We start from the raw sequence: 20940 nt of genomic DNA on the forward strand, positions 1-20940 counted from the left end.
TTTTTTTTTTGGGCAGAACCGGGGATTGAACTCAGGCCCTTGCACTTGCTAGGGAAGCGCTTATTCTACTGAGCCATCTCCCCGGCCCCAGAAGGCACATTCCTAGGGTTTTTTTTTTTTTTTCCCCCCAGCATCTTTCTTTCATGTGAGAAATCTCTGAAATTCCAGGGTTTTAGACAGGAATACCAGTTAGCCACTCCATATCTATAAGCAGCTGTGTTTGTTCACTGATTTCTTTTGTTTGTTTGTTTGTTTGTTTGTGGAACCGGGGATTGAACTCAGGCCCTTGCGCTTGCCAGGCAAGTGCTTATTCTACTGAGCTATCTCATTGATGTAGAAAATATTCAGCTGGGGCTGGTGGCACATGCCTGTAATCCTAGCTACTCATGAGGCTGAGGTAGGAGAATCACAAGTTCAACCCTGAACAAGTAGTAAGTTAGTGAGACCTTGTCTTAAAAAGGTATGTGTGTGTGGGGTAGGGGGTGGGGAGGAGACCTGATAGCCAGGTATAGTGATGAATAGCTATAATTCCAGCACTTAGAAGGCTGAGGCAGGAGGAGTGCTCTAAGTTTGAGGCCTGCCTGAATGACACAGCAAGACTTGTCTGACCCTCCAAAAAAGACATTTAATGATCATCTACTATGACCCAGGCTTTATCCTGGACTTTACACAAATAATGAAAATCCAGAAAGTTCCTGCCTTCATATGTACAACCAGAGCTAGAAAGAAAAAGTTTCTGCTTTAGGAACCTAAAACCTGTCTTATAATCTGTCTGTGCAGTACAACCCTAAGGACTGGGTAAAGAGGGGCAGCCTCTGGTGGAAGGCGCTGTCAGGGTCCCTAGAGGGCTCCTGATCAGGTGCCATGGCAACAGCACCAAGTTCGAGATCTCCCACACTGACGCTTGAGCCCAGCCACCACGTTCCTCCCCGTGGCACTACCTCAAGGAGTGGACATTTACTCAAAATGTTGCTGTTTCCTAAATTACCATTTTGACTTTCATCTTATCTCTTCCAGCCTTTGGTCCAGTCTCAGCTTTACAGAGTGTTTCCAGCATGTCACTTGCCTACTTCAAACCTCAGTGTCTCCTTTCCTTACTATGATTAAATTGTAAATCTTTAGCCTGCTCTTTAAAGCTGTCCAGTGTGCTGGGCCTGTCCTTCCATCCAGCTCTGCTCCTTGTGTTTGCCCTGCTCCAGTTCAGCCAACTGAAGTTTTTTCCAATATTAATTGACAAATATTACATGTAACAGTCCTCTCTCAAATATCTGCTCACTCCATGAATTTAAGTGGGTTTTATTGTACTTTTGTTGTGGCACTGGGAACTGCACCCAGGCCCTCACTCATGCTAAGCCAGGGCTCTGCCATTGAGCTGCATCCCTAGCCCAGAGTCAGCGTAAGATGTCCAGGCTGGCCTCCAACTGAGATCCTCCTGCTGTATCCTCCCATGTGGCTAGGATTACAAGTGTGACACTAAGCCTTGCTGGATTTCAGTGCACTGAACTCTCTGTGTGTATACAGAGTCCAGACCATACCTACTCTTCTCACTGGCCTTTCTCACTGCTGTCTCAGGTCTTCTGCCATTTATAACTGTCTCTACCTCTGAGAGCCACTAAGCAGGACCTGCCTGGTATAATCTGCTACTTGGATCCTTTTTTAGAGCTTTCTGGGGGGCCCTGGAATCCAAGATTCCTGTGGCCTATGACGCTGAGTTGTTAGAGACTAATATAAGTTCCAGGTGTGTTAGAGACAGGCATGCAGGACAGGTGGGGCAGGATGGGAATGTGTACCTAGAGAAAAAGCCAGTGAGATTACTCCTAAAGCTCCAGGGCCTCACCATCCCCCTGCCAGATGCTTGGCCCAGGGGTAACAGTGCCAGGCCTGCTTCATTGCTACTCTTTGTCTTTATGCTTCAGAGGAGCAGTTTATCCTCTCCCAGGTTGCACTCTTGGAGCAGGTGAATGCCCTGGTACCCATGCTGGACAGTGCTTCCATTAAAGGTACTTCTCTGGGACTTGGCTCTATCATGCTGATTGGGGAGGTGGGTGGATAAGAAAGACTTCTCTGTGCCTAGGGTTCTTTGGGCTCAGGCTGGGTTTGCCTGAGCTGGGTTTTCTTTATTCTCCACCCTGCAGGGGGTTCCTTCTACCTGCACTAGGATTAAAATTCCCAGGATGGAGAATCTAGTTTCAGAACCTCAGACAGTTTGGGCCTAAGGACCTTAGCGGCCCCAAATCTGGGAATTCCTTCTACCTTGTACCCCACCCCTTTAGCATCTGTCCTTCAGGGTGTTCCAGAACCCAGTTTTTACTGTCCACCCTGCCAGGTATGTGAATTTTTCCTGCTGCACTCCTGAGAGAGTCTTTGGGCCTCAGCTTTGACAAGCAGCAGTAGCTTTAATTGAATCCAGATACCCATCTTGCCTGTCTCTGGAGGTGTATTTCCCAGCTCCCCCTCCCTTCCCCTACTCAGCTACCCAGAGTGTCTGACAGCCACATTGGCTGTGGAGCCAACGTGGTGGTCAGGACTCTGGATGTTGGATTCCAAGTGTCAAGTTTAGGGGTGTGACATATGTCCTTAGTCCATCTACAGGCTTCCTGTTCCATAGGCCAGGTTGACCTAGAGCAAAAGCGCAGAAATAAAGAAAGCTGCATTTACCTGGCTCTGCTTATATACTTAGGTGGGGTAAGGGCAACACTGGGGACAGCAAGGTTTTTCTTTTTTTTCCCCTGTACACCTCTTCTTCCCTTCCCCTATGGGTCCTGGAGTTAAGGGTAGGGTGGGCAGGGAACCACCCTCCCTCTGGCTATAGTGGTCGATGAAGCCTAGCGTTTGTTTAGCTTCTCCACTCAATACTCTAATCCTGCGGAAGACCTAATAGACTATTGAGCAGTCCCAGGGGAGGGCACAAGCATCATCAGGCAGTGTGTGTTATGTTTTACAGCTGTTCCTGAGCATGCCGCCCGCCTGCAGCACTTGGCCCAGATCCACATCCAGCAGCAGGTATGGGAGGGGAGAGGGCTGGAAAAGAAAGCAGAGGTGGCAAGGCACCTCCTGCCCATTCATGCCACTTGTGGAAGGAGCCTAAGGCCTTTCTACTCAGAAACTTGGAGGTTTATCCTTTATCTTCATGTTTCCATCTCAAAAGGGGAAGCGGGGGGGTGGTGAGGAGATGGCTCAGTGGAATAATCACTTCCCTGGCAAACGTAAGGACCTGAGTTCAATCCCCGGCTCCGCAAAAAAAAAAAAAAAAAAAAAAATCACATGGGGAAAGGACTTGCCTATGGTCACATCTAAGCCTCCTGCCTCCCAGAGTAGGGCTACTTTAAGACACCAGAAGCTTAAAGTTTAGAATTCCTAGGAGGCAAGTTTTCCCAGAACTCTGGGAGCCAAAGGTGGGAGAATCACAAATTTTGAGTCCAGCCTCGACAAGAGGGCAAGACCCTGCCTCAAAATGTAAAAAAAAACCATAAAGGAGTGGGGATGTAACTCAGTGCAAAGGCCCTGAGTTCAATTCCCAGTGGTACATACACACACAAATCCTGGGTATGTTATATCCTTGACTATAGCTGGAGGATGGAGGATTCCCCCCAACCCCTCGTCTTCTCTTTTTTTTTTTTTTTTTTTTTTTTTTTGAGGCCCTAGTTTCAGGTTCGAAGAAGTTGAAAAATACAGAGTAGAAAAAAACATACTAAAAGGAAAGTTTACATAATGGGTAACCTATTTCCCTTCCCATCAGTCTTTGGATTGCTGTTAGGACACCCATTCTGAAGCCTGAAAGTGCCTGTTTGGCAATTTGCTCTTGTTCTAGGTTTATTTTTTTCTGTATTTTAGGGAAAGGTCTACAGGGCATTCAGGATCTCACTACTAGATTGGATTCATGGTCAGCCACCTGTTGACAGCCTCCCAAGAGCTGGGATTACAGGCACGCACCACCATGCCCAGTCTCAATTGCAGTCTCAGTGTGCCCTGAGGGCAGGGCCTGCATGTTCTAGGTTTAAACATCATTTTTTTTTAGGCTTTATAGGCATTGGTGAAGCAGGAAGTTAATTTGAGAAGGGAGTTTTGTCCAACTTCTTTTCCTATCACTGTGGGCCTATAGGACCAATGTATGGAGATCACTGAGGAGTCCAAGGCTCTTCTGGAAGAGTACAACAAGATTGTATCCTTTTTGCGTACCCTAACAGGTGCAATCCCCAAGCTCTTTCCTTTTTGTCACAACTCTGGCTCTTTTCATCTCATTCCATTCCATCCCAACCGACCTATTTATTCCTTGCTCCTACACCCACACCCCTTTTGGCAAATGTAAAAGTCTTTTCTGGTCTCACCTTGACCTGTAATTAGACAATGCTTCTCTCTAAGCAGTTCGTGCAGTGGGACGAGCTACTTTGCCAGCTAGAGGCTGCCAAGCAAGTAAAGCCAGCAGAAGAGTGACAGCTACTCCCCATCCCAGAGCGGCCAGGCTCCTGGGCTCTGTGCCAATCTGTCAAGGCAAAGAAAGTTTTGTATTTATTGGATTCAGGGACCACCTGTCTGCACTCCAGTGGGGCTCTAAGGTCAGAGGTCTAGTTACCTGGAAATTGTGATTTGCAGATCCTTCTCTATCAGTGTATTTATTCCAGTGACAATAAACTATAGAGATCTCTGGGGGGAGTGTGCTGGCTTCTTGGTCTATGATGACCTTGATGGTACAGAGCTGCCAACCTGCCTATTGAAATAGGAGGGAGGTATACAGCTTTCCCGATGAAGGCTCTCATGTGACTACTGTGATTAGTACATGCATTTATGTATCCATTTGCCCCATGGTTACCAAGTTAGATGCTATGCCAGGTAGGGAAGACACATTAGGGACACCTAACATCTACAGTGTACAAGGTATCAAGGGAGACAATCAAAGAAAAGTGAAGTCCTAGTAGGGCATGGCGGCACATGCCTGTAACCCCAGCACTGAGAAGGCTGAGGCAGGAGTATGCTTGCAAGTTCAAGACCAACCTGGGCTAAAAAGTGAGCTCAAGGGCTGAGGAGATAGCTCAGTGGCATAAGCGCCTGCCTGGCAAGTGTAAGGTCCTGAGTTCTATCCTCAGTACCACAAAAAATAAACTAGACAAGACTTAGAAAAAACGAGTTCAAGGCTAGCCTGAATTCTGCGGTGAGACCTTGTCTCAAAAAGACAAAAGAAAGAGACCTACAAAGTGGGTACAAGATCCTTTCAGGCACGAAACAATAAGGGACTGAAGGGGAAACATTCTTGATGGGTGATACGCAGGGACTTTCAGAGCGAGGGATATGCACATACACAGAGAGCACTCTTTGGAGATCACCTGGTAACCATTAGCTAAGAAGAGAAGTCCAAGAGGTTTGGATGGAGAAAGTTTGAGGCTCAGAGGAAGAGAAGTTGGGAAGGAGGGGTAAGAGAAAACATAACAAAATAGGGACAAAAATGAGATTGGCGCTGTACTCCAAGTGTTTGCCGCCCCCTCCTGGTCTTAGGGAATGTTTTGGCTCCAGACTTGGAACTGCCTGCGTACCTCAAATTCAGCGCACCTAAACCTGTTTGAAACCTGGCAGTCACTCTAGACTACTTATCTATCCAAACAGTAGACAACTGTTCACCCAAATTGTTAAGTCTCCCAATCTAATCTTTATTCCCTACGCCGTTTCTGTGGTTCATTAATTCAATAAAACCTTTTACCACCACCAGCGTGTCACACAACGAGCTCCGTAGTAAACTCTGAGCATGCCCCCCGACCCCCGTGGCTGTATGCTGTGAGGCTGGTCGGGGTGGTGCGGGATACAGTCCCTTCCCAGGGTCGTTAGCGGTGCAGGTCCCCCTTACCCTCAGAGTGAGGTGCACAGAATGTGGTTGACGCCCGCTGCTGAAAGCTCTCTGTGGTTCACTAGTGCCCACGGGATGAGGCCGAAGCTCAGAATTTGGTAACTAAGGATCTCATCTGCGCTGGGGCAGTCGCCCCGCCAGACAGTCCCGCTCGTTTCCCCTTTGCTTCTGCGGTCTCAACGGGTAGCTGTGCCCTTCCGTCTTCGGAGGTCTCAGCCCGGCCACATCCCCAGCCTGCAGACGCAGGGCTCCTCTGAAGGCCGCCCCCCTCCTCCCCGGGGCGCTGTCCCGGGTTACCGCGAGGACTGCGCGGGTTGCGGCTCCGCTCCGCCGACTCCCGCCCCGCCCCGCCCCTCCCGGCGTGCGCGCCCCGCGGCCTCCTCGCGCTTCCGGGCCCGCGCCATCTTGGCTGCGCCGTGAGGTTCGAGCGTGCCCGGTCTGTGGCAGTGGTGAGCGTCTGGTGTCTGCGGGATGGGGGCGCTCGGAGGCGGGGGGCTCCTGCTGCTTGGCAGCGCCTGGGAGAAGCGGATGTAGGCGGCGAGGCCAGCCAGGAGTGGCCCGCGCAACCCCGCTCCCGAGCTCCTGCTCCGGTTTCTGAGGGACCTGGGTTGATGCTAATTGACCCAAGTAATTTCGGGGCAAGGCTACTTGGCCCAGACCTAGGACCTTGGGTCGGGTCTGGCCTCGGAGTCACGGGTAAAAGCTCTAGACTCTGTCCCGGGGATCCTGGGGCAGATGGACGTGACCTTGCACTGTGGGAGCACAACGTGAGGGGTCCTTAGCCCTGCCCGTGATGAACCCTGGTAGAAGCACTCTCGATCCCAGAGAGCCTAGGGTGAGAGATCTGAGCCTGGCCAAAGGGGGACCCCTGTCCTGAGCATCTTGGGGTGATGGAGTAAGCAGAAAGCCCAGTATTGGGGGGAATTAGGTCCTGCCTCGTGGACTCCAGGATTTATGAGATCTTAAGGACCTGACTAGAGGAGCAGGAATGTAAGGGTTAAGCCTCTTCCCCAGGGTGAGAAACTGGGGGTGGGAGTGTGTGACCCCCCTGAGAAGCAGGGCTGCATGGGTTGGAGGGAGGCTAGAGAATGGCCTGGGTCTCTGGCTAATGCTGATTGATCTGATGCCTTCCTGCAGTGGGCAGCAAGCAGGATGGAGCACTACCGGAAAGCTGGCTCTGTAGAGCTCCCAGCACCTTCCCCAATGCCTCAGCTACCTCCTGATACACTGGAGATGCGTGTTCGAGATGGCAGCAAAATTCGAAACCTGCTGGGCCTGGCACTGGGCCGCTTGGAGGGCGGCAGTGCTCGGCATGTGGTATTCTCAGGTTCTGGCCGTGCTGCAGGGAAAGCTGTCAGCTGTGCAGAGATTGTCAAGAGGCGAGTCCCAGGTCTGCACCAGCTCACCAAATTGCGATTTCTGCAGACTGAGGACAGTTGGGTTCCAACCTCACCTGACACAGGCCTAGACCCCCTCACAGTACGCCGCCATGTGCCTGCAGTTTGGGTACTGCTCAGTCGGGACCCCCTGGATCCCAGTGAATGTGGTTACCAGCCTCCAGGGGCACCCCCTGGGCTGGGCTCTGTGCCCAGCTCCAGCGGTGGCTCCCGACCCCACAGAAGGCCACGAGACAACCGTTCCTGAAGACCTGCCCAGCCAAGCTATTCTCTAGGCCTGAATATCTGGGATGACTGCCTTTTCCAGGAAGCTCAACTTCCCCAACAAGGCCCGGGTCCATAGAAGTCCTGCTCCCTCTGGCATATGGGAAATACTATAAAGAATAACATGTGTGGGGTCTCTGCTGAGTTCTGGATTGCTTGAGAAGGGCTTACTCTGCCTTCTACATACACTACACCTCATCTGCCTTCTGGCAGAGGCTTAGGAAGTTAGGAAATAAAGGTTCTATCATTTATCTGATGAGCCTCTGCTTGGCTACTGTGTGGAAAGGAGATGAAAGGGATGGGAGTCCTTACCTTTTCCCTCTTGGAGTGAATGGGTTGGAGACGGGAAGGTGTTGGGAGGACCAAGTATTAATAAGAAGGCTCAGGGCCAGGTTGTAGCCCCATGATAGACTATTTGCCTAGCATTAAGGCCTGTGTTTCAATCCTTAACACCACACACAAAAGTTTATCTCATAGGGTAGTTAATTGTGATAAATTTGATACCACCTGGGTACCTAGTGCTATATAAATGCTCATTGCTATTATAAATGACTCGTGAATGCTTTTTTACCATTTAAAAAATCTCAGGGCTGGGGAGATGGCTCAGTAGAATAAGTGCTTGCCTAGCAAGGGCAAGGACCTGAGTTCAATCCCCAGTTCTGAAAATAAATAAATAACTAAATAAATAAAATAAAAAAATAAATTAAAAATCTCAGTTGCTGGGCATAGTGGCATGCCTGTAATCCGAGCACTCTGGGAGGTGGAGGCAAGTTTGAGCCCAATCTGAGAAATTCAGCAGACCCTATCTCAAGGGTTACCAATGTAGTTCAGTATGAAAGCTCTGGGTTCAATCTCTGGTACTGAAGGAGGGTGAGGATGGGTAGTGTTCAGTCCCATATTTTCTCTGGGTTTTACTGGCTTTTTACCCCTTGTTGCTGCTTTTCTGCTTCATTTTGGCCTTAAACTCAGATCTACTATGGCAGGATCAGGTGCTTGAGGGAAGAAATAAAGGTATCAGTAGCAGAGGACTATCAGGCATTAAAGTGTTGGACTCCAGAGTTGAGTCACTTGGGTCTTCCATGGATCTCAAGGTTTTATCCAATGAGTCCCACAGCCTGGGTGTCCAGTCATGAGAAAGTCGGAACTCAAGATTTCTGTGGCGACCAGGGAGATAGCTTAGAACATAAGCGCCTCCCTTGTGGCGAGTGCAAGGTCCTGAGTTTGATCCCTGTGATTCATGTGAGCTTTTTTTTTTTCCCTATGTTTGTAGGGAAGGGTCTACAGGGTGTTCAGGGTCTCAGACTATATCAGACTCATAGTGATTCTCCTGTTTACAGCCTCCCAAGAGCTGGGATTACAGGCGAAGGATTTTTTTTTTTTTTTTTTTTTTTTTTTTTGGCTGGCTCAGGCTGCCTTAAGGGCAGATCTGGTAAGGCATGTGGAGCTGTGGGTAGAACTGCAATATCCTGAGCCTGACTGCATTTGCATAAACAAGTGCTTAAACAACTGAGCTAACCCACAGTCCCACCCCCCACCCCGTGATTTTTGTTTTTAAATTTTTTTTGGTGGAACCAGGGATTATTTTTTATTTTTTTGGTAGAACCAGGGATTGAACTCAGACCTTCTTGCTTGCCAGGGCAGCACTTATTCTACTGAGCCATCTCCCTGGCCCCCTTTATTTTGTTTTTGAGACCAGGTCTCACTATGTAGTTCAGGCTGGCCTTAAACTCTAATCTGGACAGCCTTGAACTCACAGTGATCCTCCTGCCTCAGGAGGACCTGGAAGTGACCTGTCAGCCATAATAAAGATTTTAAAGAAGGATGAGGTGATCACAGGAGCAGCAGGCTAAGGTCAGAACTTTTATTATTTTTCCTCTGGTGCTAGGTATTAAACCCAGGGCCTTGAACATGCTAGGCAAGTGCTCTACCACTGAGCACCACATCCTTTGTTTTCAAGGACAGTTCAGCGTGAGTGACATGGAAGATCCTGAGGATAGGCAGGACAGGTGATAAGTATTCAGAGAATGTTGGACATCAAAATTCTGACTTCCCCATCAGTCCCTTCAAATACAGTGGATCATGAAGCATCTCATAAACCCCTAAAGGTAATTAGGATGCTATGGCGATTCAGGCATCTTGCTGCAAGCGGTGGCTTTACCTCCATTCTCCTTTCAAATAGTTCAGGTTGTTGGTTGACAATTATTGCAGTTCTTATGAAAAAATGTGCTATATAGCAACTGCATTAACATTGAGAGTTGAAGTGCTGGCCAGATAGCTTGGCAGATTAAAGTGCCTGCAGGCAGGCACAGGGGCTGGCCCTGCCCCTGCGGCTAACTGAGATGGCAACTGAGATTGGGCCGTGAGCCTGTAATCACAGCTCTTGGGAGGCTGTAAACCAGCGGATCACCCTGAGTCCGATCTAGTAGTGAGACCCTGAACACCCTGTAGACACTTCCCTAAAATAAAAAAAATAGAAAAAAACTAAGAGCTGACACAATAAATTTAGAAGATACAGTGGGTTTTTGTTTGCTTGCTTTTGTTTTTTGAGACAGTCTCACTACATAGTTCATGCTGGCTTTGAACTGACTGTGTCACCAAGGCAGGCCTCCATCTCATGGCAATCCTACCTCAACCTCCTGAGGGCTGGGATGATGTGTATGTACCACCATACCCCAGCTTCATTGGTTATTTTCAAGCACTAAAATGATAAAGCTCTACACATACAGCTTAAGGTATAGCAGCATACTTTTAAGCAATAAAATTTTGGAGTTTTTTGTTGTCTTTCAGACAGGTATGTAGTTCTTAACTCACTGTGTAGTCCAGGCTGGCCTCAAATTTGCAGCAAACCACCTACGTCAGCCTCCCAGGTGGTAAGATTACATGTGTGGGCCACCATTCCCAGCAAGAAATAAAGTTCTATGCTGTTCACAATTTTAAAAATTCCCTTCATATATACATAGAAACTATGCTATATAGTCATAATTCCTGCCAAAGAACCATCATATGTCTTGCCAATAAAACCAGGACTTCTGGACACTGAGCCTTGATAATTCTGGGCATTTGTAAATCATGGAATAAAAAGAAAACCGTACTTCAGGAGTTTTCTCCATCTCAGCTTGTATGTACTGCCTTTCCTCATAACATCTGCAGTGTGTGTTTTCTGCCATTAGCACTTCTCAGTATTACAGGTCTCTAGATCTTTGGGGCCAGACTCAAGGGGACCATTGGTCTTTGACAGTATTCCATCCTGCTCCATTTTTTTCTGTGGCCAGGGTGAAGGAATCACATGGAATAATTATGGAAACAGCTAAAGGAGTGATCCAGTACGGAGACATTTCAAGGCCCTTGAGCTCCAGAAGGGTCTCCCAGTTGAGTTGCTTATCATTGAGGTACCACCTGGGAGCCACAGGATGATAAAAGTGTTACTGTGGAGGGAAACAGCTGAGGTCAAAACCCCACTGGGGAAGGCAGGGTCTGTATCTCAAAGAATCCAGAAATAAGTTACATACTAAGAAAGGGATAGCTAGCAATTCTAGATCGTTTTTCCCTCCCTCTTGGGCTCTACAAGGCCCAGATGGATCCTGTAGGAGGCATAGCAGGGAAGGAGCCAGAGAGAGGTGAGGCCTTTGGAATGAGAAAGCCTGACCAAGCCTAGAAGAGAGCACTAGTTGTGTATAATTTTTTACTTTCCACTTTCTCCTTAATCCACTACAGTGTGGTTTCTGTTTACATAACTTGTTAGAGAAAGGTTTTGCCTTGGTTACAAAAGGAAATGGGGTCAGCCCTTCCCAGAAGTTGGAGAGATGACTCCTTGTAATGGGAAGAGAAGCGCTGAGGATGGATGTGTGTACATATAGGGTGGAGGAGAAGCAGGAGTCCAGTTCTGTAACTGAAAGTGGGGTCAGGAAACTGTTGGGAAGTGTGAGATTGCTGTAGTAATTGGGAAAGATGACAAGGAGGGTACAAGAAAATGACCAGGCAAGGCTGAAAGCCAGGGTTAGTCAATTGGCTGAACTAGTATATTATTATTATTACTATTTTTTTGTTGTTGTTGTTCCTCGAATGACTTCAGGGCACTTTTGGCCAGCGGGAGAGTTGTGAGGTTCAAACTCCAGCCTGAGGCTGACAGCTTTGTGGAAGCAGCCACTTAAAGGACTGGGCTAGGGCCAGGCCCCCTTTTATTTATTTATTTATTTATTTATTTTTGCGGAACCGGGGATTGAACTCAGACCCTTGCGCTTCCCTGGCAAACGCTTATTCCACTGAGCCATCTCCCCAGCACTAGTATATTATTGATAGGGGGTATGTGAGCTTCAGCAGCATCCACAAGACAGGCAAGGATTCAGGAAACGTGCTGTTGCATTCTTCCGGGCAGGTTAAAACAGGCAAGAGCAATGAATCCGTGTAGGTACTGGAGTAGCTAGCTGGGTGGCCAGGAGGAAAAGTCACTGAAGATCAAGTCAAGGAATTAAGTGGCAGGGGCATGGGAGGAGCATCCAGATGGGTCTAGTACCTGCCCGGCAAGCACAAGGACTCAAGTTTGATCCTCCACATGGGGTGCTGCCCCAAAATTGGGCATGGTGGCTCATGCCTATAATCCCAGTGCTGCAGAGGCTGAGATAGGAGGATCATTAGGAGTAGTGAGACCCTGTAATAAATAAATAAAATTTTAAAAATCTTTGCTCAGAGGTCACTTTTTTTTTTTTTTTTTTTTTTTTGGTATGGAACCTTACACTTGGCAGGCAAGTACTTATGCCACTGAGCTATCTTCCCAGCCTTCAGAAGTCACCATAATGAAACCTGCTCTATTCACTCCGTATAAAGTTACAGGTCAGCACCTTTGACCTCCCTTACCATGTCTTTTTTTGGTTTTATGTATTTAGCACAGGGTCTCACTACACAGATTGGACTTTAGTGACCCTTCCTGTTTTTCAGCCTCCCAAGCACTGGGATTATAGGTGTGCCATCACACCCAGTCTCAATATACCCAGGGGCAGGGCCAGCAAGCAGGCTGGGAATCAAATCTTTGGCCCCTTGCATCTGCCTCAACAGGCGCTTTAATCCACTGAGCTATCCGGCCAGCCCTACCGTGTCTTTTTATTTACTTATTTATTTATTTATTTTGTGTGTGTGTGGCCAGCTCAGCCCACCAGGGGGCGGGGCTGGCTGGCATGTGGTGCTGGGGGATTGAACCGCGGTCCCTGTGTTTTGCTTAGCTTAGCTTGTTCTAAATAGGTGCTTTAGACCACCGAGCCATCTCACCAGCCCCATGTCTTTTCTTAATGTATGTTTTTTACCTTCTAAATATTTCTTTAAAATAACATTTATGTCTACCCCTGATGAGAATATAAAGACAATGATCTTTCTTTCTCACTGGTATAACTTAAGGATTTTTTCTTTCTTTTTCTTTTTCTTTTTCTTTTTCTTTTTTTTTTTTTGTGGAACATGGGGATTAAACTCAGGCCCTTGTGCTTGCCAGGCAAGCACTTACTCTACTGAGCTATCCCCCCAGCCCTAACTTAAGGATCTTGATTGTCACTTGGTACTAGTAAATAGGTACTCAATATGTATTTCATGAACAAGTCAATGTTAAACACCCAAGTGTGTGGCCACACTCAGACTGACCTTCGCTGGCATTCTTCTGCTCCGTTAGCCTCTAATTGCCAGATTAGAAGACAAAATCCAAATTAATTTATTGAGTGGCCTTATAGTTTAACTGCTATCCATGATTCATCTTTGGCCTGGGCTCTGTGGGCCCTGACCACATGAATGCCTCACCCTTCCCAAGCACTGATGCTAACTCCTGAGAGCTCCTGCAGGGCTCACCTTCCCATTCATTACTTAGATGGGACCACCAACTTGGAGATCAGGAACCAGGCCTGATCTTGGGTCATTGCCAGATCCCAGTCCCAGGTTGGTTCCTGCTCTGGGTGGGTGATCTTCTGCCTGCACTTCAAGACATAGACATAAGGTGGCAGCATTTACAAAGGGACTGCCCATCCCTTTCCTTTGCAGAGTCTGGCAGATTAAAGTCCCAGATGCAAGGAGATATATGTGGGCTATAGTCATACATATACAGATTATTTTACTATTTTGTCTTTTTTTAATTTTTTTGTGGAACCGGGGATTGAACTCAGACCCTTGCACTTGCCAGGCAAGCACTTATTCTACTGAGTTATCTCCCCGGCCCCTATTTTGTCTTTAGAAAAGGGTATGATTGTGGTACAATAGCTCCACAGATTAGGAAGTTCATTACTTCAGAAATCAGCGATATTAGCCTGACTATTGTGGACAGTCAAAGCTTCAAAGAAGTGGCTGTACCCGGATGCAGATACAGGGTTGAAATTTGTTCCTCAGTGAGCTCTGTGACATCTTGCTAACTCAACAAAGAACTAATTATCACAGTGTACTTGGAACTCGACTATGTTTGGACTGTAGCCACCACACATACACAGATTATTTCACTATTTTGTCCTTAGATGGGATATAATTGTGGTACAATAGGTCCACAAATTAGGAAGTTCATTACCCCAGGAATCAGAGTTCCTAACCCAGGTTTTAGGGAGAACCAAAGCTTCAAAGAAGTCGAGGTAGCTGGGTACAGTGGCATATGCCTATAACCCTAGCACTGGAGGAGGATGAAGTAGGAGGGTCCCAAGTTTGAGTTCTTCCTAGGAAACTCGGTGAAGTCCTATCTTAAAAAAGGGGAGTGGCTAGGAACATAGCTCAGTGGTAGAGCATCTCTTGGTTCAATTTCCAGTATCAAAAAGCAGTAGTGGTAGTAATAGTACCAGTAGTAGTATAGTGATGTCTGTGTAGACTCTTAAGAAATGAGAAATGTGGAAAGGAGAAATATGGAAAAGACATTCAAGGTGAAGGGAAGCCATGAGCCAGGGTACAGAAGGGCAAAACATAGAGATGATCCCTGGAACATGAAGGTCAATGCAAGGAATATGACAAATAAGGTTCAGAGGTGAGTCAGGGCTGGACTGGAGGCCTGCATGCCTGGTCAAGGAGCTTGGGCTTTATCTTAGAGGTGATGAGGGTCACTGAGGGGGGCTCTGAGGTAGAATGAGATGGATAGTAAGTTGTGTTTTAGCATGAGAACTTTGACTGCTGTACCATGCAGAGTGAATTGCAGACACAGGGCAGAAACAGCAGTGATGAGGCTGCTGTGAGATTTCAAGGGAGATGACAAGGTCAAAATTTTTACTAGAGCAAACCCTGGATAAGGTCCTCCCAGCCTACAAGGGCATGCAATGCATTGCCCTCCAAAAACCCTAGGCACTCTCTGCCCTATATGAGCCACTATAGTCACTGCTCCTGGAGTTCCTTGGGGTCTATCCTAAATCTCTATCAGCTTCCACATGGGAGCCACAGTGTCTGGGGTTTCTCCCTGTTGGTAGATCTATACCTTTCAGTTCATCCTACCTACCAGCCTTTGTCAATATGAGCCTTTCAAGAAGTATGCTGGAGGGACATCACCAGGGAGCCAGGGTAAACATTACTGACCCCATGCCATCTCCACTGACCTCTACCAGAGGAGGTGTGTGTGTGTGTGTACACTAATCCGGAGAGAGGACTGATCTCCAGAAAGTAGAAGGGCAGGGACATAATCTGAGGTGAAGGCCCAGAAGTAGGAGACTCTAACGGAGTGTTTGAGGGAGCAAAGTAAGTGTAGTTATAAGGCTGGACCCATGACTGTGTGCTACACAAGCAAGAGGCACCATAGAAGCCCAGTTTTGCAGGAATTGGGAGGGTCACCTTCATTCCCAGTCTCATGAATATGCACAAAAACCTGTTGAATTATGCAGACAGACACGATATAAATGTGTATGCAGATTTGGTGCCCTTCTTGTTGCTATGGAAACCAGAGAATAGCAAGGGGGCACACCCTGGGGAGACTAGCCTGGAAAGACAGACCAGGAGACTCTTCTGGTGTTGCTTTTCCCACTCCTGATGTTTTGATGTCTTTTTTCTCCCCTCACTCTTTGTCCTCTGCTTTACTCTATCCCTCTGTCTTTCTTGATCTTGCCTCCCCTTTCCCCCTTCCTCACTATCTTTTCCCCAACTGTTCTGTTTCCCAGTCTTGAGTTTCTCTGACTGCATCCATCTCCGTATCACTTGCTCCATGACTGAGATGCTGAGTTTGTCTCTGACTTCCTGTCTCTCCCTATCTCTGTCTCTATGTCTTAATTCTAAGACTCTACATCCTTCTGCACTTCCTTGTCTCTCTCTGGCTCATCTCTATGTCTGTTTTTGTGTCTGACTGTTGTCTCTGACAGGTTTTTTTTTTTTTTCTTGATCTTTCTCTTAAACTCTCTATTCTCTCTTTTGCTTAGATCCTGTCTCTCTGAAACTCTTGTTCCAGTGCTTATCTCTATCTGAGGGGAAGGACAGGAGGCTGCAGATATGTCCTTGCCTAATGGGATGTTCCACCCCTGGCCCAGCTGCCCACATGTTCAAGGATTCCTAGGCACTCTCCCCACAGAAAATCCTGTTTTGAATCTGGCCCCCATCATAGTGTTGGCACATGATTTTCATGACAAGCCCAGGCTGCCAGGACACCAGGATTCTTGTTCCAGTATCTATCTGCCTGCTGTGTGACCTTCCCAGTATTTCTGCCTCTCTGCGTTTATAGTCCCAGCTCTCTCTCCTTGAAGTTGGTGGGCACCTTGAGGCAATGATACACTGGGAATAGGGAATAGTCTTAATTGCTCACTCATCTGGCCATCTGCCCAATAGTTGACATGAGGGTCTGGCTGAGATCCAAGTGTGGGGGTGTCTGGGGCTAGTTGAGACCAGTCCTGGCCCCCAGAGAAGACTCTGCTAAGCCACAAAGTTAAGCAGCAGCCCTTCTGTGGTCTACCCATAGTCCATGCTCCCTCCTCAGCCATCCAGTCCCTTGTTTCAAGTCTTCCATTTGTTCCTACCTCCATTGGTTTACATTAGATGAACACCTGTTCCACACCATGTCCTCTATCTGTACAGGTCGAGAGTGACATAGACATGAAATATGACATCTCCTAAGAAGGACTTTTTAATCAGTGAAGAACATAGACTCTCCAAGCTTTCACAGTTACCTCTCCTTGGCAGCCTCAGTGTGAGAGTGCAGATTTAGGCAGCTGTGAAAGTCATGGATCAAGGATGAGACAGAAGACAGCAAGAGGCAAAATCAAGAGGAATTAGATCTATGAAGGCAATGTTTCCACACAGAGCTTGGGGGTGGTTATGAGAGCTTCCAGAGAATTTTGAGGGCAGATGACATGTTCTATGTGGAGGTGGAGGGCTTCCCCTTTGGGTTCTGGCTCTGGGAAGATTGTCTCATCTCCAGGCAGGCACTAATCATAGGGTATCTGGCCCCAGCCCAGGTGTGGGGGTGGCTGATGCAGTCAGGACAAGTCCCCTCCACCAAAAGGCTGTTAGGCCAAGCCCCCAGCTCTGCTGCCTAGCCAGGAAGGGCCATAGACATGAGTGATCTCCCCACCAACTGTGAATCACTCATGTTCAGTCAGGCCCAGGCATGAGCCTACTGCTGGGAATTCTGTATTTGAATTAAAAACTTCCTTGGATAACCCTATACCAGCCCACTCTAACTGTGCTTAGAGGTTGAAACAGAGTGAAGCAGGGATGCTGGGGGTAGGGAATTGTAGATCTGCAGAGCCAGACACAAGTAAACCAAAGAGATACAAAGGACAGTAAGACTAACAGCCAGGATGGCGTAAATGTAGAGATGGGGAGAAAGATGTGACTGAGGAGATACAGAGATAATGGGCTGGGAATAAGGCAAGATCAGCATATGAAGGGGCTTTAGTACTTATCAGGCCTAGTGCTGAGCTGTTAACTGGATTATCTCATTTAGTTAATCTTTACAACAATCTTAGGACATAGACACTATTATGATCCCATTTTACTCCTGAAGTAATTGAGGCTCATTTTACTCCTGAGGTAATTGAAACATTAAGTCACTTGCCTGAGATCACAAAACCAGTAAGTGGTGAAGTAGGTGTTTGAACTCAGTCTCAGTGAAGGGCCCGGAAGACAGGCAGATGTGGAGACTGAGGCGAGGACAGATTCCCACACCAGCACTCTTGGGGAATCTATAAATCCTGGAAACTTCAGGCAGCTGTTCAGGGAGAGGGCCTTCCCATTAGGCTAACAAAAATTCAGCTTCCAGTCCTTCATGTTTGAGACAAGGACAGGGGAGAAAAGGAGAGGGAGGAAGGAAGAGTGCTATCTGAGCAAGCAGAGAGATCAGTGAGACCCCAAGTCAGGGAGACCTTCCCTCTTCTAGGGTACAACCTATTTAGATCATTTCAGAAAATATGTGGCAGGGTTAGGATCTAGGCTTTGAGACCTATTCTTTCTTCTCCATATATTTATTTATTTAATTTTTTTTTTTTTTAGAAATGGGGGTCTCAGTATGCAGTTCAGGTTGGCTTTGAATGCACTGTCTATCCCTGGCTGGCCTTGAACTCCTCCTGCCTCAGCCTCCCAAGTGCTGGGGTTATAGGTATATGCCACCATGCCCAGCTCTTCACCATGTATTTATTATGCACTTTGCTACTTGAAGGACACTGTTGTCCTATATCTACCTTCCCACTTTTTTCTCTTTCACTATTGAGAAATCCTTTCCATTGTCTAACTTCACCCCCCCCAATAATTCTACCAAAAAAGGATTAAAACTAAAACTTGGGACACTTCAGTGTAGCCTAGTATACACTGAAGTTGTCTAAGCCCAGAGAAGAGGTCCCAAGAGGGCCGACTCTGGGTGCCTCCTGGTTGGAGGCACTTTCTAGTTGGTTTGGGAAGGAGGTCAGCAGCCCAGCTGGTGGGGGCCTTAGAGAGCCAAGCTGTCAGCAGCAGGGAGGATTGGGGTGAGAAGAAAACCAGGAGCTATCCTGGGGGAGCCAGGGAGTTGGCGTTATGGTTTCTAATGTCTCAGCCCTGGTTTCAATTACTCCCAGGGTCCCCAGGGTTCTCTGACCACTGCATGCTCCTGAGTTTGAGGGAGGTTCAGGAGCCTCCTGGGAAGCCAGAAACCTGGGGCTCAGGCATAGAAAGTTGGGGGCTTCTCTTGTCCCTATGTGGGGCTGAGAGAGGTCCCCAGACCAAGCAGGGCTCCAAGGCACAGCAGACAGCCTGGGGAAGGAGGGGTCCGCATACTGCTCACAGCCCCTGTGGCAGGGTTTACAGTGGCAGCTCCATAGTCTCAACTTGTCCACTGGCTCTTTCTTGGCTTCACCAGGCTCCTTTTTAGTGTTGTGAAAACCTTGACTCCTGAGATCCTTCCTCTGGAGCCACCGTATCTTCCCTGTTTTCTGGGAGCCCCTCATCTTCCCTGTCTTTTTTACCATGGTTCCCAGGATTTCAGCCTTCATCCTCTCCTCCCTGCTTATTATCCTCTCCCTCCCTGCTCTCTGATGTCTGTCTCACCATTCCCTATCACCATCATAGTGCCCAGGTTAATCTGGGACTCTGATAAGTGCCCTGGCCTCTACATTTGTTGGGTGCAAAGGGTTCTGGGAACTGTTGATCAGAAACTACATACCTCTAGTCATCTAGCCCTTGCTTAGTTTAGGGACTTCTCGGCTGTTCCCATTCCTACCCTGGAGAGCCATCATTCCACCAGCCCTCAGCGGGACATGTCAAGGCCCTCCTCTCTCCTAGGTCTGTGAATGGCACCATCATCTCCCAGATACTCATGCCAAAAACCTGGGAGTCGTCTGTGCTTTTGTACACAATGTTCCCTCTGGGCCTGGCACACAGTAGGCGCTAATAAATGTCTGTTGAACTGAATTTAATTCAATTTTCTCTCTTGGACTCCCCTTCTGCCTCTGCCTGTTTCCTTGGGACTAGATGTCTCTGGCATTCAGTCTCCACATTTCTGAATTTTCTTTGTCCTCCCAAGCATAAAGTTGAGTTTCTGTGGGTGAGGAGCACGGGGTTGGGGGCAGAATCAACATGCTGGCCAGGAATGGAACCAGAAAGGTGAAGGGAGAGAACCGATCTTGAAGTTACATTACCCTCTGTCCTTCCTGAAAAACCCAGTTCTGTTGTAAGGCAGATAGTTGCCCAGCAGCAAGGATCAAGGTCAGACTGCGCTGGCACTGGAAGGGAACAATCCTTTGAGGACACATGCCTTCACCATGAAGAAGCTGAGAGTGGATCAGAGCCTGCTAGGATGGAGAGGCAAGGAGGGGCTATGTGCCTTTGAGCAGGGAATTAGTTTCACACAAATTTTTGCAAAATGAAAAATCACATCTGTGATTTTGCAAGTCTGTGTCCCTGCTCTTGCTTTTAAGTACACAGAGTGCCCTGATTCTAAGTTCCCTCCCCCTCCCCTTTCCTCTCCTCAGTCTTGGGATTACCCACAAGGAGGGTCTGGGAGAGCAGACACAGGACTAAGTGTGTGTTGGGGGCAGTTCTCCAAGTATACATGACATGGGGTTCTAGGGCACATGGAAACAGATAGAGAAGATGAATCTGTGTGTCCCCTTCTCCCTAAAGACCTTGTCCTCTTTTCAGCCCTGTGGTCTTTGTCCTAGGTCAGGCTGGAGGGCTGACCTTCCTCCCACCAGCCTCAGTGACCTCCCTAGAACTCAAGTGTGCTTGCATTCCTCACCTACTTTGTGCCCTTCCAGGCCTCCATGACTTTGAACACCAAAGACATTTTAGGGTGTGGTCTCTTAGCCCCTCAGACTACTTCAGGCTGCCTTCAAGTCTCAGCTTAATCCCTCACTGGCTACATAACCCCTTTCTCATCCATAAAGGCTGCAACCCATTTAGCCAGGCTCCCTTCCTGGTTCCCTGGAGCTCAGGCTTAATTGTCATAGATCAAGGTCCCCCTACGTCTTTGCTTGCATTATTCATTCAACGTTTATTTAATCTATTTCAAGTGTTAGAAGCACCTGTTCTATGTCAGATGCAGCTGTGGGCACCTGGAGTTTAAGGCCACAGAGCTGTCCTGGAGCTTGCTGGTACCACACAGTTAACTAGGTAACTAGACATCACACTGACCACTAGAGGGCAAGACACTATGGCACTATGACAGAAGATAGAGGGCTTAGACTAGGCCTCTCTTAGGTGACGTTTAGACTGACCTCTCAGCTGAGGAGCTGCAAAGTCAGACATGGAATTTTGTATGAACAAACTATATTATTATCTAATCTGGAGAGGTGTGATATGGGCAGTGTCTCACTATGTTACCAGGCTGGCCTTGAACTTATGATCCTCTTCTCTTGCCTACCAAGTAGCTGGGATTTTAGGTTTGCACCACAGCACTTGGCTTCTATTTTTAGTATCTATTCTTCCTGACTAGAATATGAACCATATGAGGGTAGGGAATTTTAAAACTTTTTTTTTTTTTTTTTTTTTGCAGAACCGGGGATTGAATTTAGGACCCTGCACTTGCCAGGCAAGCGCTTATTCTACTGAGCTGTC

General features: G+C 47.7%; 2 protein-coding genes across 6 annotated transcripts in view; both read left to right on the plus strand.

The window, feature by feature from the left end:
• Dctn3 (dynactin subunit 3) overlaps positions 1-4649 on the plus strand; it is an 8006-nt gene extending 3357 nt beyond the window's left edge. The window contains exons 4-7 of one of the 3 annotated variants that reach the window (XM_023716119.1): positions 1917-2000; positions 2945-3003; positions 4103-4187; positions 4366-4649. In XM_023716119.1, coding sequence (XP_023571887.1) covers positions 1917-2000; positions 2945-3003; positions 4103-4187; positions 4366-4586 — 449 coding nt within the window. In that variant the 3' untranslated portion in view covers positions 4587-4649. Of the gene's footprint in view, positions 1-1916; positions 2001-2944; positions 3004-4102; positions 4188-4344 lie in introns of all 3 variants that reach the window. The other 2 variants (XM_004631897.2, XM_004631898.3) reach the window with 2 other exon arrangements.
• A 1170-nt stretch (positions 4650-5819) lies between these two features.
• Rpp25l (ribonuclease P/MRP subunit p25 like) lies at positions 5820-8047 on the plus strand. Of its 3 annotated transcripts, none has more exons than XM_023716014.1 (2): positions 5820-5934; positions 6974-8047. In XM_023716014.1, exon 2 carries the CDS (start codon positions 6989-6991, stop codon positions 7478-7480), a length of 492 nt encoding a protein of 163 aa, XP_023571782.1. In that variant the 5' UTR covers positions 5820-5934; positions 6974-6988; the 3' UTR covers positions 7481-8047. The 3 variants fall into 3 exon arrangements, with proteins under 3 accessions (XP_023571782.1, XP_004631956.1, XP_023571781.1); XM_004631899.2 differs by lacking the exon at positions 5820-5934 and adding an exon at positions 6189-6285 and having other exon boundaries at positions 6974-8046; XM_023716013.1 differs by lacking the exon at positions 5820-5934 and adding an exon at positions 6326-6850.
• Positions 8048-20940: the final 12893 nt, after the last annotated feature.

The sequence above is a fragment of the Octodon degus genome, unplaced genomic scaffold (assembly GCF_000260255.1).
Source record: "Octodon degus isolate 3935 unplaced genomic scaffold, OctDeg1.0 scaffold00045, whole genome shotgun sequence".
NCBI classification, from domain to species: Eukaryota; Metazoa; Chordata; class Mammalia; order Rodentia; family Octodontidae; genus Octodon; species Octodon degus.